The following is a 13,446-nucleotide window of genomic DNA, read 5'->3' as shown; positions in this document are numbered from 1 at the left end:
TGATGGATTTTGAATCTCAATATGGCTTCATGCTGTTATAGGAGAAAAAATAAAGCAGAGGAAAATGGTTCAAATCCGTCTTAACATTATGCTCAAATAACCATTTATCAGAGCAATGCATGTCTTTGCTGCTATTACAGATAAGGTTGACTGCAGTTTAGTCGTTACATTATTTTTTTCTAGCTGTAATGTTGCAAAGCCTTTGACCTACTTGAAGCTCTTACAAAGAAAGAGAAGAAAGACTGCTGGTGTGCAGAATTCAATGAGGGTAGAGGGATTTCTGCATGCCTTTATGTACAATGCCCAAGGCTGGAAAGAGAAGTCACATAAAGACACCTAATTATAGAATAAACTTCCAACAGCAGTTACAAATTTGATATGATTTGCATGTTGATACACTTCTTACATCCATAGAAAATTAAAATGTTGGAATCTTAAGACACATTTCAATTAACTGAAACTGTCACTTCCCGCATTTAGTCAGAACATTCTCCCTTAGCTTCCCGTCTAACCACAATCAATTCAAAAAGTCTAATCACCAACACGTGCAATCTACTACCCAAGGTGGGCAATGCATCAGCACTGACAGGCTATTCATTTAGCAGACGAATTAATGCCTATGACCCTGTTCTACCTGCAAGGGATTCTGACCTCACTTATCTCTGATTACCCTAACGTCTGTTGCCCCCTTAAGAAGACTCTACCTGGCTGTCCAAGATCAGAGTCTCGGCCCCAACTTGGCTTTGTCTGTATGTCCCCTGTCTAATGATGGCAGAATTTGACTTTCTGAAGCTCTCAGTTTTTTTGAACCACCGTGTTATACTGTGGATCACGGACCCAATCCTTTTGAATCACGGTGTCATACACTGGATCACAACCCATAGATTCATTCAGTACACTTGGGTGACATCTACTGTCAGGGGAAATCATGCATTTGAATTTATCTTTCAAATAAAGCCCTTCAAATGTTATGTGCTCCATTTTTACAATACTAAATAACATGGCCATTTATAATGTGGCTGTAATTCATTGATTATTTGTACCGTACATTTTTCATCCGTCCATTTTCTTGAGCTGCTTTTCCTCACAGGCTTGCTTGTGCCTATCCCAGCTACCTTCGGGCAGTAGGCAGAGGACATCCTGAACTGGTTGCCAGCTGATTGCCCGACACACAGAGACAAACAACCATTTGCTCACCCAATCACACATAAGAACAAGTGTGTATGTCCAATACACCTGCCGTGAATGTTTTAGGGTGTGGGAGGAAGCTGGAGTGCCCGAAGAGAACCCACGCGGGCTTGGGGAGAACATGCAAACTCCACACAGGAAGGCTGAAGCTAGCTGGAATTGAACCCGCAACCTCTGAACTGTGAAACGAATGTGCTAACCAGTGCACCACAGAGCCACCCTTATTTGTACCTCGTAATATAAATTACTCGTCACCATCCATCCATTCATCGTTTATTTGGGGGTTAGGTCATAGAACAGCAGGTTTAGCAGGGAAGCCCAGACCTCCATCTCCACAGCAATTTCGGGCAGCCCCCAAGGGTTAATTGAGTCAGGTGGTGACATCATAATTTTTACATGATCCTCCATTTTAGTAATATGCTTGTGTGAAAAAGAATTGACAGGGTCATTGGTTCAATTTACTCAGTTCTTTTATGGAATATAATGCCAAAGCAACTTCAGCTAACATTCAATTTCCTCACCTCTTTTATGGAATATAATGCCATAACAACTTCAGCTAACACAAGCTGCTGTTAGCTGCAAAAGGCACGGGCTGCTAACAGCCAATTGAGGTCCACCTTCTAGGTCGTCCTGTTAGTTATTGTAAGAATACGACCATTATAAAAATGTGCATCTGTGTGTGAAAACTCATCTTATGTAGCTGACGGATCAATCTTCCTCGAATGGTGTCCAACAAAAAAAGTGACCTATTTTAGGACACACCCATACTTTTGGCCTTCAATTTTGGGGGACAAGCACATCTTATATTTGGGGAATTATTTGATTCATCAACATTGAACAGAGCCCATCTACATTTAGGACACCGACACCCTCATGTACCAGCAGAAATGAGAATGAAATCCCAGCTGACTTTCATAAAGACCTACCTTTCAGACAATTTGGCCCATTTTGCAGAGATGAATGTGAATCGGTGCTCTTGAAATTGTTTATGCCTCCAGAGGAGAAATTGTTGTCCTGACAGCTCACCACAATTTTTTCCAAATCTCCCTACATTAATTTAATGTGCATTAAATATAGCTACGAACGTTAACCGTATTACATGATAATTGTCGTGTTGACCTAAAGTTAATTGCTGTATTTTGTTGACAGACTTGCAACACTTGACCCTAAGGCCCGCAGTGCATGCTGGGAGGAGCTGGTTGGCCTTGGAAAAATGGCGTCTGACTGACAGCTGGTTTTCTCATTATTATCTTCAGCCACTCAGACAGTGGCTAGACCATAGACGGAGCAGCTTGATGAGTCATTTTTCTCACCGAAATTGCCGATGGCAGGCGCAATATTTTACCCGGACAGACTGACGTTGGAAAGGCGTGGCGCTCGAGCGGATTTAGTGCGTGTCACGCCCACTCTGCTCGCTATAGTCAACGAGTCGACGCCGCACGGTTAGCTAGGTCCGCTTGTAGCTTTCTGGGGCAGGCAGCTAGCTGCAGCAGCAGCAGCAGCAGCAGCCACTGTTAGCACGGACGGGAAAACGGCAGACATGCGATGTGAGCAGGACCTGTCATCGCTCGCCTTTCACCGTGTGGCCGCGGTCCGCTAACTCAACAGCCTCGCACAGCGTTTTCTGTCAAACACCGTCGTCAAAGAGGACGGGCTTGGCAGCAGTATATTGTTATTGTACAGCAGCCGGCCGGGGCCAGGGCGTTTTCTGTCATTCTGGCATTGCATTTTTAATGTTTGACCCTTTTGGCATCACTGACGGAGGAGAGAGCTATGGGCTCCGGGGCCGTGGACTCATCCCAGTGGCTTTCGGTCAAAGAGGAAACCATTTTTCTCCACGATGGACTCATTCGGGTCACAGATCTGGCCGAACTCCCCAGTGAAATTGGAGTGTCGGAGCAGGGGGACACCGAGCAGGAGGTGAGTCGTGTCACACCTCCATGACGCTTTCTCTCTAGTACGTGTTTTTTAAGGGGAACGTGGGCGTATGACAACAGTAGGCTTTGCTTCATCTGCGTATAAACGTGTTACTGTCTGCGGCAACACACCCTTGATGATAACGATAGCGCTACCGTTTGCAACTTCCCCTGCCATCCTCGTTATCGAACCCCTGTTGAAGTGCTTGTTGTACTTGTGTTTCCGGTAGTTACTTTCAAAATAAAGTCCTCCACAATGAATGCACCAAACATTTTGCATCACTTTGCTTTGCATTTATTTGTTTTTTAAGTTCTTATTCACTATCAAACTTCTCGTTAAACTTCAGAGCTATATCAACAGAGCGATGCTATTATGGGATCAAAGTAAAGATACTTAATATTTCACTCTCATGTTCCCATCTAAGAAAAAACATAAGCGTTGCTTTATTTTCGAAGGCACCGTGTTAATTTGGTTATTGAACCGTTACTGAAATACTGAAACAAGCAATATTTACATTATCTAGCACCCTGTTAGGCTTTGATTATTCAGTACATAATGTAGACTTTAGTACAGTACTCAAGAATGATCAGGCGGTATCATTAACTTATTTTATTATTTTGGTCTATTATACATCTGTGACTGACAGCAACAATACATTTTTATTAAACACAAAGCAATTAAATTTGTATATCAAACTAAACAGCACTTTCATTCTCTTACTTATCATTCGTCTCTCGAAATAGTACTTAATACTTGTGAACCTGCCTTGAATTACACAGACAAAAATTAGTCATACTTTTTGCATAAGGTGTAAATAAAATACTACATTAAAATACTACAAAATAATCCATAAGCACACATTATTTGCTATAATGATAGAAATATACATATACAGCATACATTTACAAGCAAACAGTACAACACAGCCGGAAAGCGCTAAAGTAGATTAGACAGTGAGGGAACGTTCTAGTAGTTATTAAGTGACACAAGCGTCATGTAACAATGACAATGTCTGCAGTATGGACATATTTTAATGTGAAAAGAAATTGTGATTTGCAATGTGAGCAAATTGAGCAGGAGAATTGACATGTGTCAGGTCATTCCATGTAAATTCACACACATCGCAAAACCTCACGACCTACACCTCTTCAATTTGCCCAATTTCTATTCTATTAATGCCTCATGATGAAATATGATTGAATAATCCGAAATTTGAGCCTCCTATTTTTAGTGTTTTCCGGGATACAGCCCTTCAAAGTTTGGTGCCATGCCCGCTTTTGGGCTCAAGGAATTGTACACTAAATTTGGAGACCGTATTTGAAGTCCTTTTGTTTTAAGGTACAGTATGTACAGACCTTTCAAAACTTTGATTAGACTTGTTCTCTATGAACTAAGCCTATGCATTATAGCACTCTCTTTGTATAAGTCTGGAAAGTAGGTTTACTATAGAATGGCAATATTGTACAGCTGGGTGTCAAACTCATTTTGGCTCAGGGGCCGCATGGAGGAAAATCTTAATATTTGTTATTCATCAAATAACGAAGTGATATTAGTTAATAACTATGTTAAGAATTTTTCAAGCGTTAGAGTTCCTGACGTTTTTTTTTATCTTATTTTGAAATGTGTGCTTTTAATTTGTCGGGTCGCGTTGCATTTCCGTGCAGTGAATGACAACGTAAGCTCATATTTATAGTTTATTATCATTTATGTTGATAACGCGCGCTACTGCCTATGATTAGTAAGCGATGAGTGTTTATTCTGTTTATGTGTTCGTTTGTGTAGTGGTTGCACTTTATAGTAAGTAGTTGTTGTTAGTTGTCGCTAACCCGCTAATGTGCAGATAACCAGTCCTGAGAACAAATTCTCAGCAAACTAAGAAGTATGTTATTTATTGAATATACAATAGTGTTAATAAGGATAATGTAATGTTAAATAATAGGAGAAAGGAAATAAAATAGGCAAAAAAGGATTGTTTATGGTTACTGCGGCTATATCGGGGCGTTCATAGAAATCTAGGAACTGATACCCTACTTCGCGGGTTTCAGACTTCGCGGGGGGTTGACAGCCCCCATTAACCGCGAAGTAGGAGGGATCACTGTATATATATATATATATATATATATATATATATATATATATATATATATATATATATAATATATATACACACACGTGCATATCAGTAACTTCCTTTTGAGTCCCCTATTTAAAAAAAAAAAGTATAGATAATAAAAAAAAACATGAAAGACAAATATCCAGAGGAAAGAAGGTGCCCCGATCAAAATCTGTGGTAGTACAACATCTTTGCAAGGAGTGTAGTGAACTACAAAGAATTAAACAGAATAAAATGGTGTTGTAGACTGGTTGTCATTCACAAAATGATGTACAACATTAAAAAACTCATGACTCATGACATCATGTCAAATACATTGGTGCTATGTGCTAACTGTTGAGCTGTAAATAAAGTAAATTGCAAGAAAGACAAGACTGATTGTTTATAGATTGTTTACAATAGAAAAGGGACCAAAGCGGAATGTTTGGTCATCGCCCAAATGTCGAACCCCGTCCATTGAGAACCTCTTCAGGATGATTAAAGGATTTTACCTGTGCTGAGCAGTAGCACAAAGACACTAGATGCTAATGCTAACATGCATGTTCCACTTTGTCACCAAAGCAATCAGCAAGCTATTTGGCGCAAGCATGGCACTTGGTCACTTCAGCTTATAAGTTGCAGTTCTGATTGCTTGTAAAAGTAGGAATTTCTGCGTGTCGTAACGTTTGTTGTTAGACGTGAGGAACCCTGTGGAGGAGAAACTGAATCAATTGTGCCCGAGCATCAGCGTGAGTTGCAGTTGACAGCAGCTTGGGAAGACGTGCTTGTTAATTGTTCTTTCTATTTTGTAAGTTCCAGTGCTGATCTTTGCATTGCTTGAAAAAGTAAAAAAAAATGCGTATTATATTGTTCGTTGTTAGGCACGGGAAGCCTGCAGAGGAGGACTGAGGCCTTGTCTACCTGTAACCGGCTTATTTAAACCTCACAGTCTCCCCCTCGGCATTGTTCTTTGTATATTTAAAGAAACAGCATCTTTACGAATCCAGCACAGTGCACAAGTATGCCGAGTTGCAAGGTGGCAGTAGTGTCACCAAATTCTATCCAATCAGAAAGAATTTCTGCCTCTGATGTGGCAAGTATTTGCATCTTGGGTGGGAAAAAGAGTAGTGCGATGACACAACTCTCCAATTTATGCTTGTTACACGCAACCATGAAACCAGAGACTTGGACAAATCTCCACTTTGGCCAGAGGTTTTTAAAGATTCGGTTTTGATGAAAAAAAAAAAAGCCCAATGTCATTTTAAATTGCGTTCAATCTAAGGTATAGCTATTTGCTGATGTGTGTCATTTTGTGTTCAACTTGAAACTCAAGTTTTTACTGCCTCTTGGACCTACCTCAGGACTCCTTTGAAAAGGTTTTTTTTTTTTTTTTAAATCTAAATCATTTCTGAATATACAAAGGTTTATTGAATGGAAATAAAATCTCATATGGCGCAGAACAGAAGATCTTTTTTCAACAATCTTGCAGGTAGAGTTTCCATGTGAACATGACATTCTTGTTTAACAAGTTTCCCTTCGTTTTAACCATTGTCCCCTATTTCTGACCTTGAATGCGCTCAGCTGGAGAAAATCATAACTGTTTCAGATTGTTTTGTGCTGCTGAATGTATTCCATTTAGCAACAGCAATAGTTCTTAATACAACGCACAGATGGCCCAGCTTCCAGTTAGTGTTTTACTGTAACATTAGTAGAGTTGGTGAAATGTGATCAATACAAATTGTGCCTGCTAAATGCTGTAATAGTTTCTTCCTTAGTCCGTTCATTGGCCTTCCTTTCTAATCAATAGCTGAAATGCTGCTTAAGTGCACATGAAGCACATTGTTTCGCTGGCCTGTATCCAACCATTATTTCCTCGAGCAGAACTATAGACAAAATTGTGCTTTCAAAATGTCTTTTTTTTTTTATATACACATTTTCATTGACATCCTGTCGGTCATCTAAGGTGTTGTCTCCTTCGGGGCTTTTTGTGTTTGACTTAATCTTGGTCTCGTGATTTAGCCATTGTTTGTTCTGTTGAATATTTACTGGGTGTGAAATATTTTTTTTAATTTTCCCCTCTTCCACCACTGTCCTTCATGACAGATCCTGACGTTTGAGACGAAGAACCCAGTCGAGCTGGCCGAACGGCTACGTGCGGTCTGTGGAAATCAAAGCAACGCTTATGCCCGTCTTCTGGAATACCGACTCAATGCTCTGCGTGGCTTGTGGGGGGCACAGCGGCAGCTGGCCCTGGAGGAGCAACAGGAGCGAGAAGGGACAGGGGGTGCTGATGAGGAGACCTTGGCCTTGCTCAAAAGACAAGGTCTGCTCCAGCAGCCCGAGCAGGCTCCCTTTACCTCCCGTGTGGGCCTGCTGCTGGTTTTCCCCCTTTTACAGTCACAAACCCGCAGTGACCCCGCACTCTGTGGTGTCACCGCCGAGGTGCTGCTGTCCTGTCTCCGGGACTGCCAGCCGCTCAGCCTAAGCAAAGAGCCTGCTGACTGCCTGAATGGCTTGGAAGGGCTGCTGTGCTCCTGGTTGGAAGATGGTGCCCAGGGGCCCGTCCAAACGCAAACGGCAACTCAAATGCAGATTCTTCGTACACCCAGGCATCGAGAAAACGCTGCTGCTGCGCTTGTTGCACTTGCCTGTGCCAGGTAAGCCCAGAGAAATACAATATTGAATTTTTGTTTTTGTTTTTGTCTGCCACTTCCTCAAAAGAGTCCCAGTCATCATTATGTTTATATGGTGCTAGGTGGAACAAATGTTTTTTGTTCAATTCAACTCACACTAGACATTTAAGACACCTATGTCTGACTGAAATCATACCAAGATGAATTTCTCATTTAACATACCTTATTAATGGGTTTAGTCATTTAGTATGTCCAAGTTCGTAGGTTCCATGGCCTGCATAACTCGAGCCAAATTTGAACTGGCCTCACAGATCCAGATAGGCAACAAAAGTGTGCTTCAAAGCAGCCTTCCCTCGGGGCCCTGATTTGATCTTTTTGGACTTCAGAGATGAACTCAGATCAAAATTGAACTCTACTCTGAGCGTTTGTTGCATCATTGTTTTATTAATCACCATTTAATGGAGATTAATTGAGAATAATTAAATGTGATAACAGTTAAGTGGACTCTACACCACCAAATATTCAACATCACTCATGGTAAATGCTAGCTTTTATAAAATGAAACAATTAGAGACATCATTAATTAAATATTTTGTACCATTTTGTACCATTCTCATGACTTGCTGCCTTTGAAAAATGAGTTCCTTCAGATGCTGTGAATGCAGAACCATGGATTGTACTTTAAGATGTGCCAACACACGTGTCAGGAGAAGCCTACTAAAACAGCTGACCTATATATTTGATGTTAATCACACACACTTATAATGCTGTCAGGTATATGGATGCTGACTACCATTTGCCATGGGTTTGAATGTGATCCGTGTAACAATTTTGAAGGGATATTCATTAAGGGGGCAGCACCGTGGCAGACTGGTTAGCATGTCTGCGACACAGTTCATAAGTTGTAGGTTTGCTTCCGACTCTGGTCTCCCTATGTGGAGTCTGCATGTTGTCCCTGTGTCTGCGTGGGTCCTCTCCTAGTACTACGGTTTCCTACCACATTCCAAAAACATGCATGGTAGGTAAATTTGACATGCAGAATTGTCCTTAGGTATGATTGTGTGGGTGATTGGTTGTTTGCCTTTGTGTGCCTTGCTGTTCACTTCAGGGTGTACCCCGCCTAATGCCCGAAGACAGCTAGGATTGGCTCCAGCACGCTCGTGCCCCTTGTGAGGGTAAACACTTAAGATAATGGGTGGATGGATTTGGATGTAATGTTTGTAAATATATCTGGAGGTTCAGATGTATAGACCTCCCTTCTTGTGTGGTCTACTCATGTGTGGAGTACTAAAAAAACATACAAAAAAAAAATAATAATTTTTTTTTGAATGTCCCGTGTTTTATGTCTATGGAAAGTGTGATATGTAGACTTAACAGTTTTGTACAAAGTGTTTTATATCGCATTTCATCATTGTTTTTGTCTGTGTCGGTTGGACCACTGGTTCAGCTTCTGCTGGTGACAACTGATCTTGACTTGTCAAAACCAGAACCCTCTACTTTTTGTCCAGCCTTTAGTGGGCCCGTCAGCTCTTTGTTGTCAGGAAGCATCCAGACCTATTGGTATATTTGCCATTTGGAAAGTTAAGTGCCAACACAGAAAAGAGCTACGGTATTCATACTTGCTGGTCATGTTGTCACTACATAATTGTCAAGTTGGGCAAATGTGACTTATTTGTAGCAGTCACAATGACTTTGTACTCGGTGTTGTGATCAGTACATATTTTCTAAGTGCATCGATATTTGCTGTGAATACAGATTGCTTAATTGCTTGAATTTCGGGGTGCTATCGTGTTTACGCCACAGCACTAAATGCAAAAAAGTCATTACTCTCTGCAGCATTACATGTTGTGATATGTTTCTTTGTAATGGAAAAAGAACATTCTTATAATAATTATTTGTGGTAAAGTGATATGATGTTGATGATTAATACAAATTACAATGTCGTATCCCAGTTATTCAAGAGACATCTTTTTTCCAGAAAGGGTTGCTAATGTTCATTTTATTGTTGATTGAATAATCTGTTCCACTATTTTCCAGAGGCTCTCTTAAGACCTTCATTCACACAGTGCACCTACTGCAGAAACAATCAGATCTGGGCCAGCTCCCAGTGTCAGATGTCCTGTACAGGTGACGCCTTGTTGTTGATTCACCATATAATCAACTATATAAGTGACATTCCCCTCCTTGGTTTTGACCTTCATTCCTGCTTCAGGCTGTTACTCTTGGAAGGAGGCCCAGGCTCTTCATCTTGCTTGCTTGGAGGGAAACACGGCGTGTCCTGGGGTTTTGAGGATATGTTGCCTACACCTGATAACTCTGCTGGAGGAGCTGAGAACAAAGGTGAAGGCCTGATTAAATTACTCATTCAATGCCTCCCGTTTTGAGACTCCACCCCCCAGCCCCCACATGGAAAATGAGAAAAACATATCATGTTGGTTTTTTTTTTCTCCACAAATTTAGTGTTTTCATTCTTTAACACTTTTTACACATATGCACAACAGTTGAACATGGCTAAGGGACGGCATTCATTTATGAAACTAAAACATTTGTTCAGCAGGCTGCTCAAGTAATGTACAGGCAAGACACTGATGACTCACAAAGAAATCAATAAGATGACTCTCCAGAATAGAAGCTGATCAGGGGTGTATGTACATCACAACACTTTAGCATATTCTTATAAGTCTAACACCTATTCACAAACAACTCGACTTTACACACATCTCTACTGACAGCATAGTTGTGATTTTGATCTAACGTAACTAGCGACTTGCGTCCTAATTCTACTGGGACATTGACCCCTCTTTCCATCACAACTACATGTCTTTTCCCACCTTGTAATTCTTTTTGTCACATTCCTCACAGACACCGACCTGGGGCGCTGTTTGGCCACAGATGGGCTCTATCTGTACACCACCAACTCCTCTGGTAGGGGACTCAGCAAGCTCGGCTCTGGCTTACATGGAACACTGAGGTAATACAACACTTGAGTTTATTCTACAGCAGCCTAAAAAAAGAGTAAGATGCTAAATATAGTGGTCATCTTATCCATCCCAATAAATACTACATTCTTTCCTATATTTTTCTAAATATGTAGATATGTAGCTGCTTGGAGTCATGTCCTTTCTGAATGGCTTTGATTGATTAGTTAATGAGACAACAAGGCACTGTGTCCTCTGCATTAGTTAATACATGATGTGGTTTGACCCAAGTTACATTGATATTTTCAGTGCATTCAGAAATGAGCTCATTTAAAGGGATTTTAGCATGACATTTAAATACTTGACACAGTGTAATAATATCCATCTATTAGTTACCGCTTTATCCGAGGTCGGGTCGCGGGGGCAGCAGCTTGAGCAGGGAAGCCCAGACTTCCCTCTCCCCAGCCACTTCGTCCAGCGCCTCCGGGAGGATCCCCAGGTGTTCCCAGGCCAGCCGAGAGACATAGTCCGTTCAATGTGTTCTGGATTAACCCCGGGGCCTCCTCCCTGTGGGACCTGCCAGGATTCATCCTAACCAGATGCCCATGCCACCTCAACTGGCTCCTCTCAACACAGAGGGGCAACAGCTCGACAGTCCCTCGAGTCCCTCCTGGATGACAAAGCTTCTCACCCTATCTCTAAGAGAGAGCCCGGAAACCCTGCTGAGGAAACTCATTTCGGCCGCTTGTATCTGGGATGTCATTCTTTCGTTCACAACCCACAGCTCATGGCCATAGGTGCGGAGCAACAGGAACATTGTAGAACTTTTCCAAGTCCACAAACAATATTTACACCGGTTAGGTGAACTCCCATGCACCCTTGAGGATCCTGCCGAGGGTGTAGAGCTGGTCCACTGTTCCACAGCTGGGGTGAAAACCACACTGTGTGACACTCACAACCTGAGCCAGGGTTTGTTCAGTATCCCTTTATGGCATCATTTTTGAAGCACAGCCTCCCATAGAATAATAACCAAAACCCCATCACATGCTGGATGACCTAACACATTTTCATCTGGTCAAAGAAAGCCAACACTCCTTATCCAAAATAATAAAAAAAAGGACTGTCCAGAACTCTACTCCTCTTTAGTTTCCTGCTCGAGGCATAATGGTGAAGTGTTCCGATACCCTGATAATTCAGCATTTTCTGGTTATGCAAGATTATCATACCATACAGTTTCTGCTTTCATCATACACCCTTTAAAAAAATGTATTTTGTAAAATATGCATTCCCTGCAATGGCATTGTGTGCAATGAATCCATGTGTTTGTGGCAAGTAATGAAAATGTTCTGTTATTTCAAAGACATGCGATTCAATTGTACAAAATGCAAAAATAAAAGTGCAACATGTTTGTGCAGAGGGTTTGTTTACTGTCGAAATGAGGAGTTGGAGCCTGGTTGGGTGGTGTACAGCAGTGGTCGCCTTCTCCACCGCCCTTCTGCCTTTGATGCCAAGCCTCATCAGCTGTGCCAGGTCGTTGACCCCTTCTCGTTACAGGTAATCTTCTATCAAACAGGCTAACATGAGAGTTTTGAATTCGAATATTATAGTAGAAATGGTGAAAACATTAACCGTTTCCACCATTTCACCATTCTTTTCTAACATAATCAACCCATGTTCACACTGCTGTTTTTAGGTTTGCCAGATTGTCCCCATGCCAGCTCATCACTTTCCAGTGGGTAGCTGCATGACTACGCTACATCTCTGTTCAGATGGAACCTACCTATATTGGGTGTGGTCCCCGGCCAGTCTCAACGAGAAGACCCAGAAAGGCCACTCCGTCTTCATGGATGTCTTTCACCTTTCTGTGAGGCATTTCCCTTCACTATTTAGTAGGGATGGGGTGAGATCTCTTGTGAGATTTGAACGCCACAAGATGTCTTGTCCCTGCACTGCACAAGATCATTTTCTTTTTTTTTTTTGTGCTTGGTAATGCTGTGTCATGCAGAGGCGGTATTGCTCTGCGACCGAACATGGTAAGAAGGCCAATCATTGCATTCATAATAAACCTTAGCATACCAAAAAATGTATAGCCGCAAGAGGTTTTTCCCAGAAGCATGTCTCTACTATTAATTTCAATCTTTCTACCGCACCAGCAGTTCTCCAAGAGTGAGTCTCGAGTCGCGACTTTTGATTTAAACAACACAACGCTGTTTTGAAATCATGTCCATTTGCCAATTCAGGGCACAATAAAACAACTTGAATCACACTGACATTTTAATGTACGGTGATTGTTGCCCCTGCAACCTTGGTGAGGATAAGCAGTTAAAATCATGGCTGGGTGGATGGATGGATGATACCTGTTGCCAGCGTTTATTGCCGCATCTAGCATGAATTAGCCACAAGCTAGCAGAACTCAAGTGCCGCGAGAGCAGTCGGATTACTTTTCATAGGCTGTTAAACTGACGTAAATGAGTTGCACACTCTGATGCTGGCATCCTGACACGGTAGCAGTTAATTGATCACTTTATAACAAACCCGTCTTATGTCACATTGTCTGATGTACTTTATAATTACCCGTGGTTTTGCTTTCCCAGTTCAAGGAAAGGATGATAAAATACTGACAGATGAGACAAATGCATTTTGTAAAAACAGCAAACAATTCCGCCAAACACCGCAGCTAACACTACCTGCACGCATT

General features: G+C 41.6%; 1 protein-coding gene across 1 annotated transcript in view; it reads left to right on the top strand.

Moving 5' to 3' along the window:
* The first annotated feature begins 2,408 nt into the window (after positions 1-2,408).
* The window catches only part of hectd4 (HECT domain containing E3 ubiquitin protein ligase 4), a 37,115-nt gene continuing 26,077 nt past the window's right edge, over positions 2,409-13,446 (top strand). Inside the window, exons 1-7 of the mRNA XM_088418445.1 lie at positions 2,409-3,108; positions 7,301-7,854; positions 9,868-9,957; positions 10,043-10,170; positions 10,693-10,801; positions 12,164-12,302; positions 12,442-12,612. Coding sequence (XP_088274571.1) covers positions 2,962-3,108; positions 7,301-7,854; positions 9,868-9,957; positions 10,043-10,170; positions 10,693-10,801; positions 12,164-12,302; positions 12,442-12,612 — 1,338 coding nt within the window. The 5' untranslated portion in view covers positions 2,409-2,961. The remainder of the gene's footprint in view (positions 3,109-7,300; positions 7,855-9,867; positions 9,958-10,042; positions 10,171-10,692; positions 10,802-12,163; positions 12,303-12,441; positions 12,613-13,446) is intronic.

This window comes from Hippichthys cyanospilos, chromosome 1 (assembly GCF_059441005.1).
Source record: "Hippichthys cyanospilos isolate Australia breed blue-spotted pipefish chromosome 1, RoL_Hcya_1.0, whole genome shotgun sequence".
NCBI lineage: Eukaryota > Metazoa > Chordata > Actinopteri > Syngnathiformes > Syngnathidae > Hippichthys > Hippichthys cyanospilos.
Note: the sequence above shows the minus strand (reverse complement) of the source record. Positions and strands in the feature narration are given on the sequence as shown.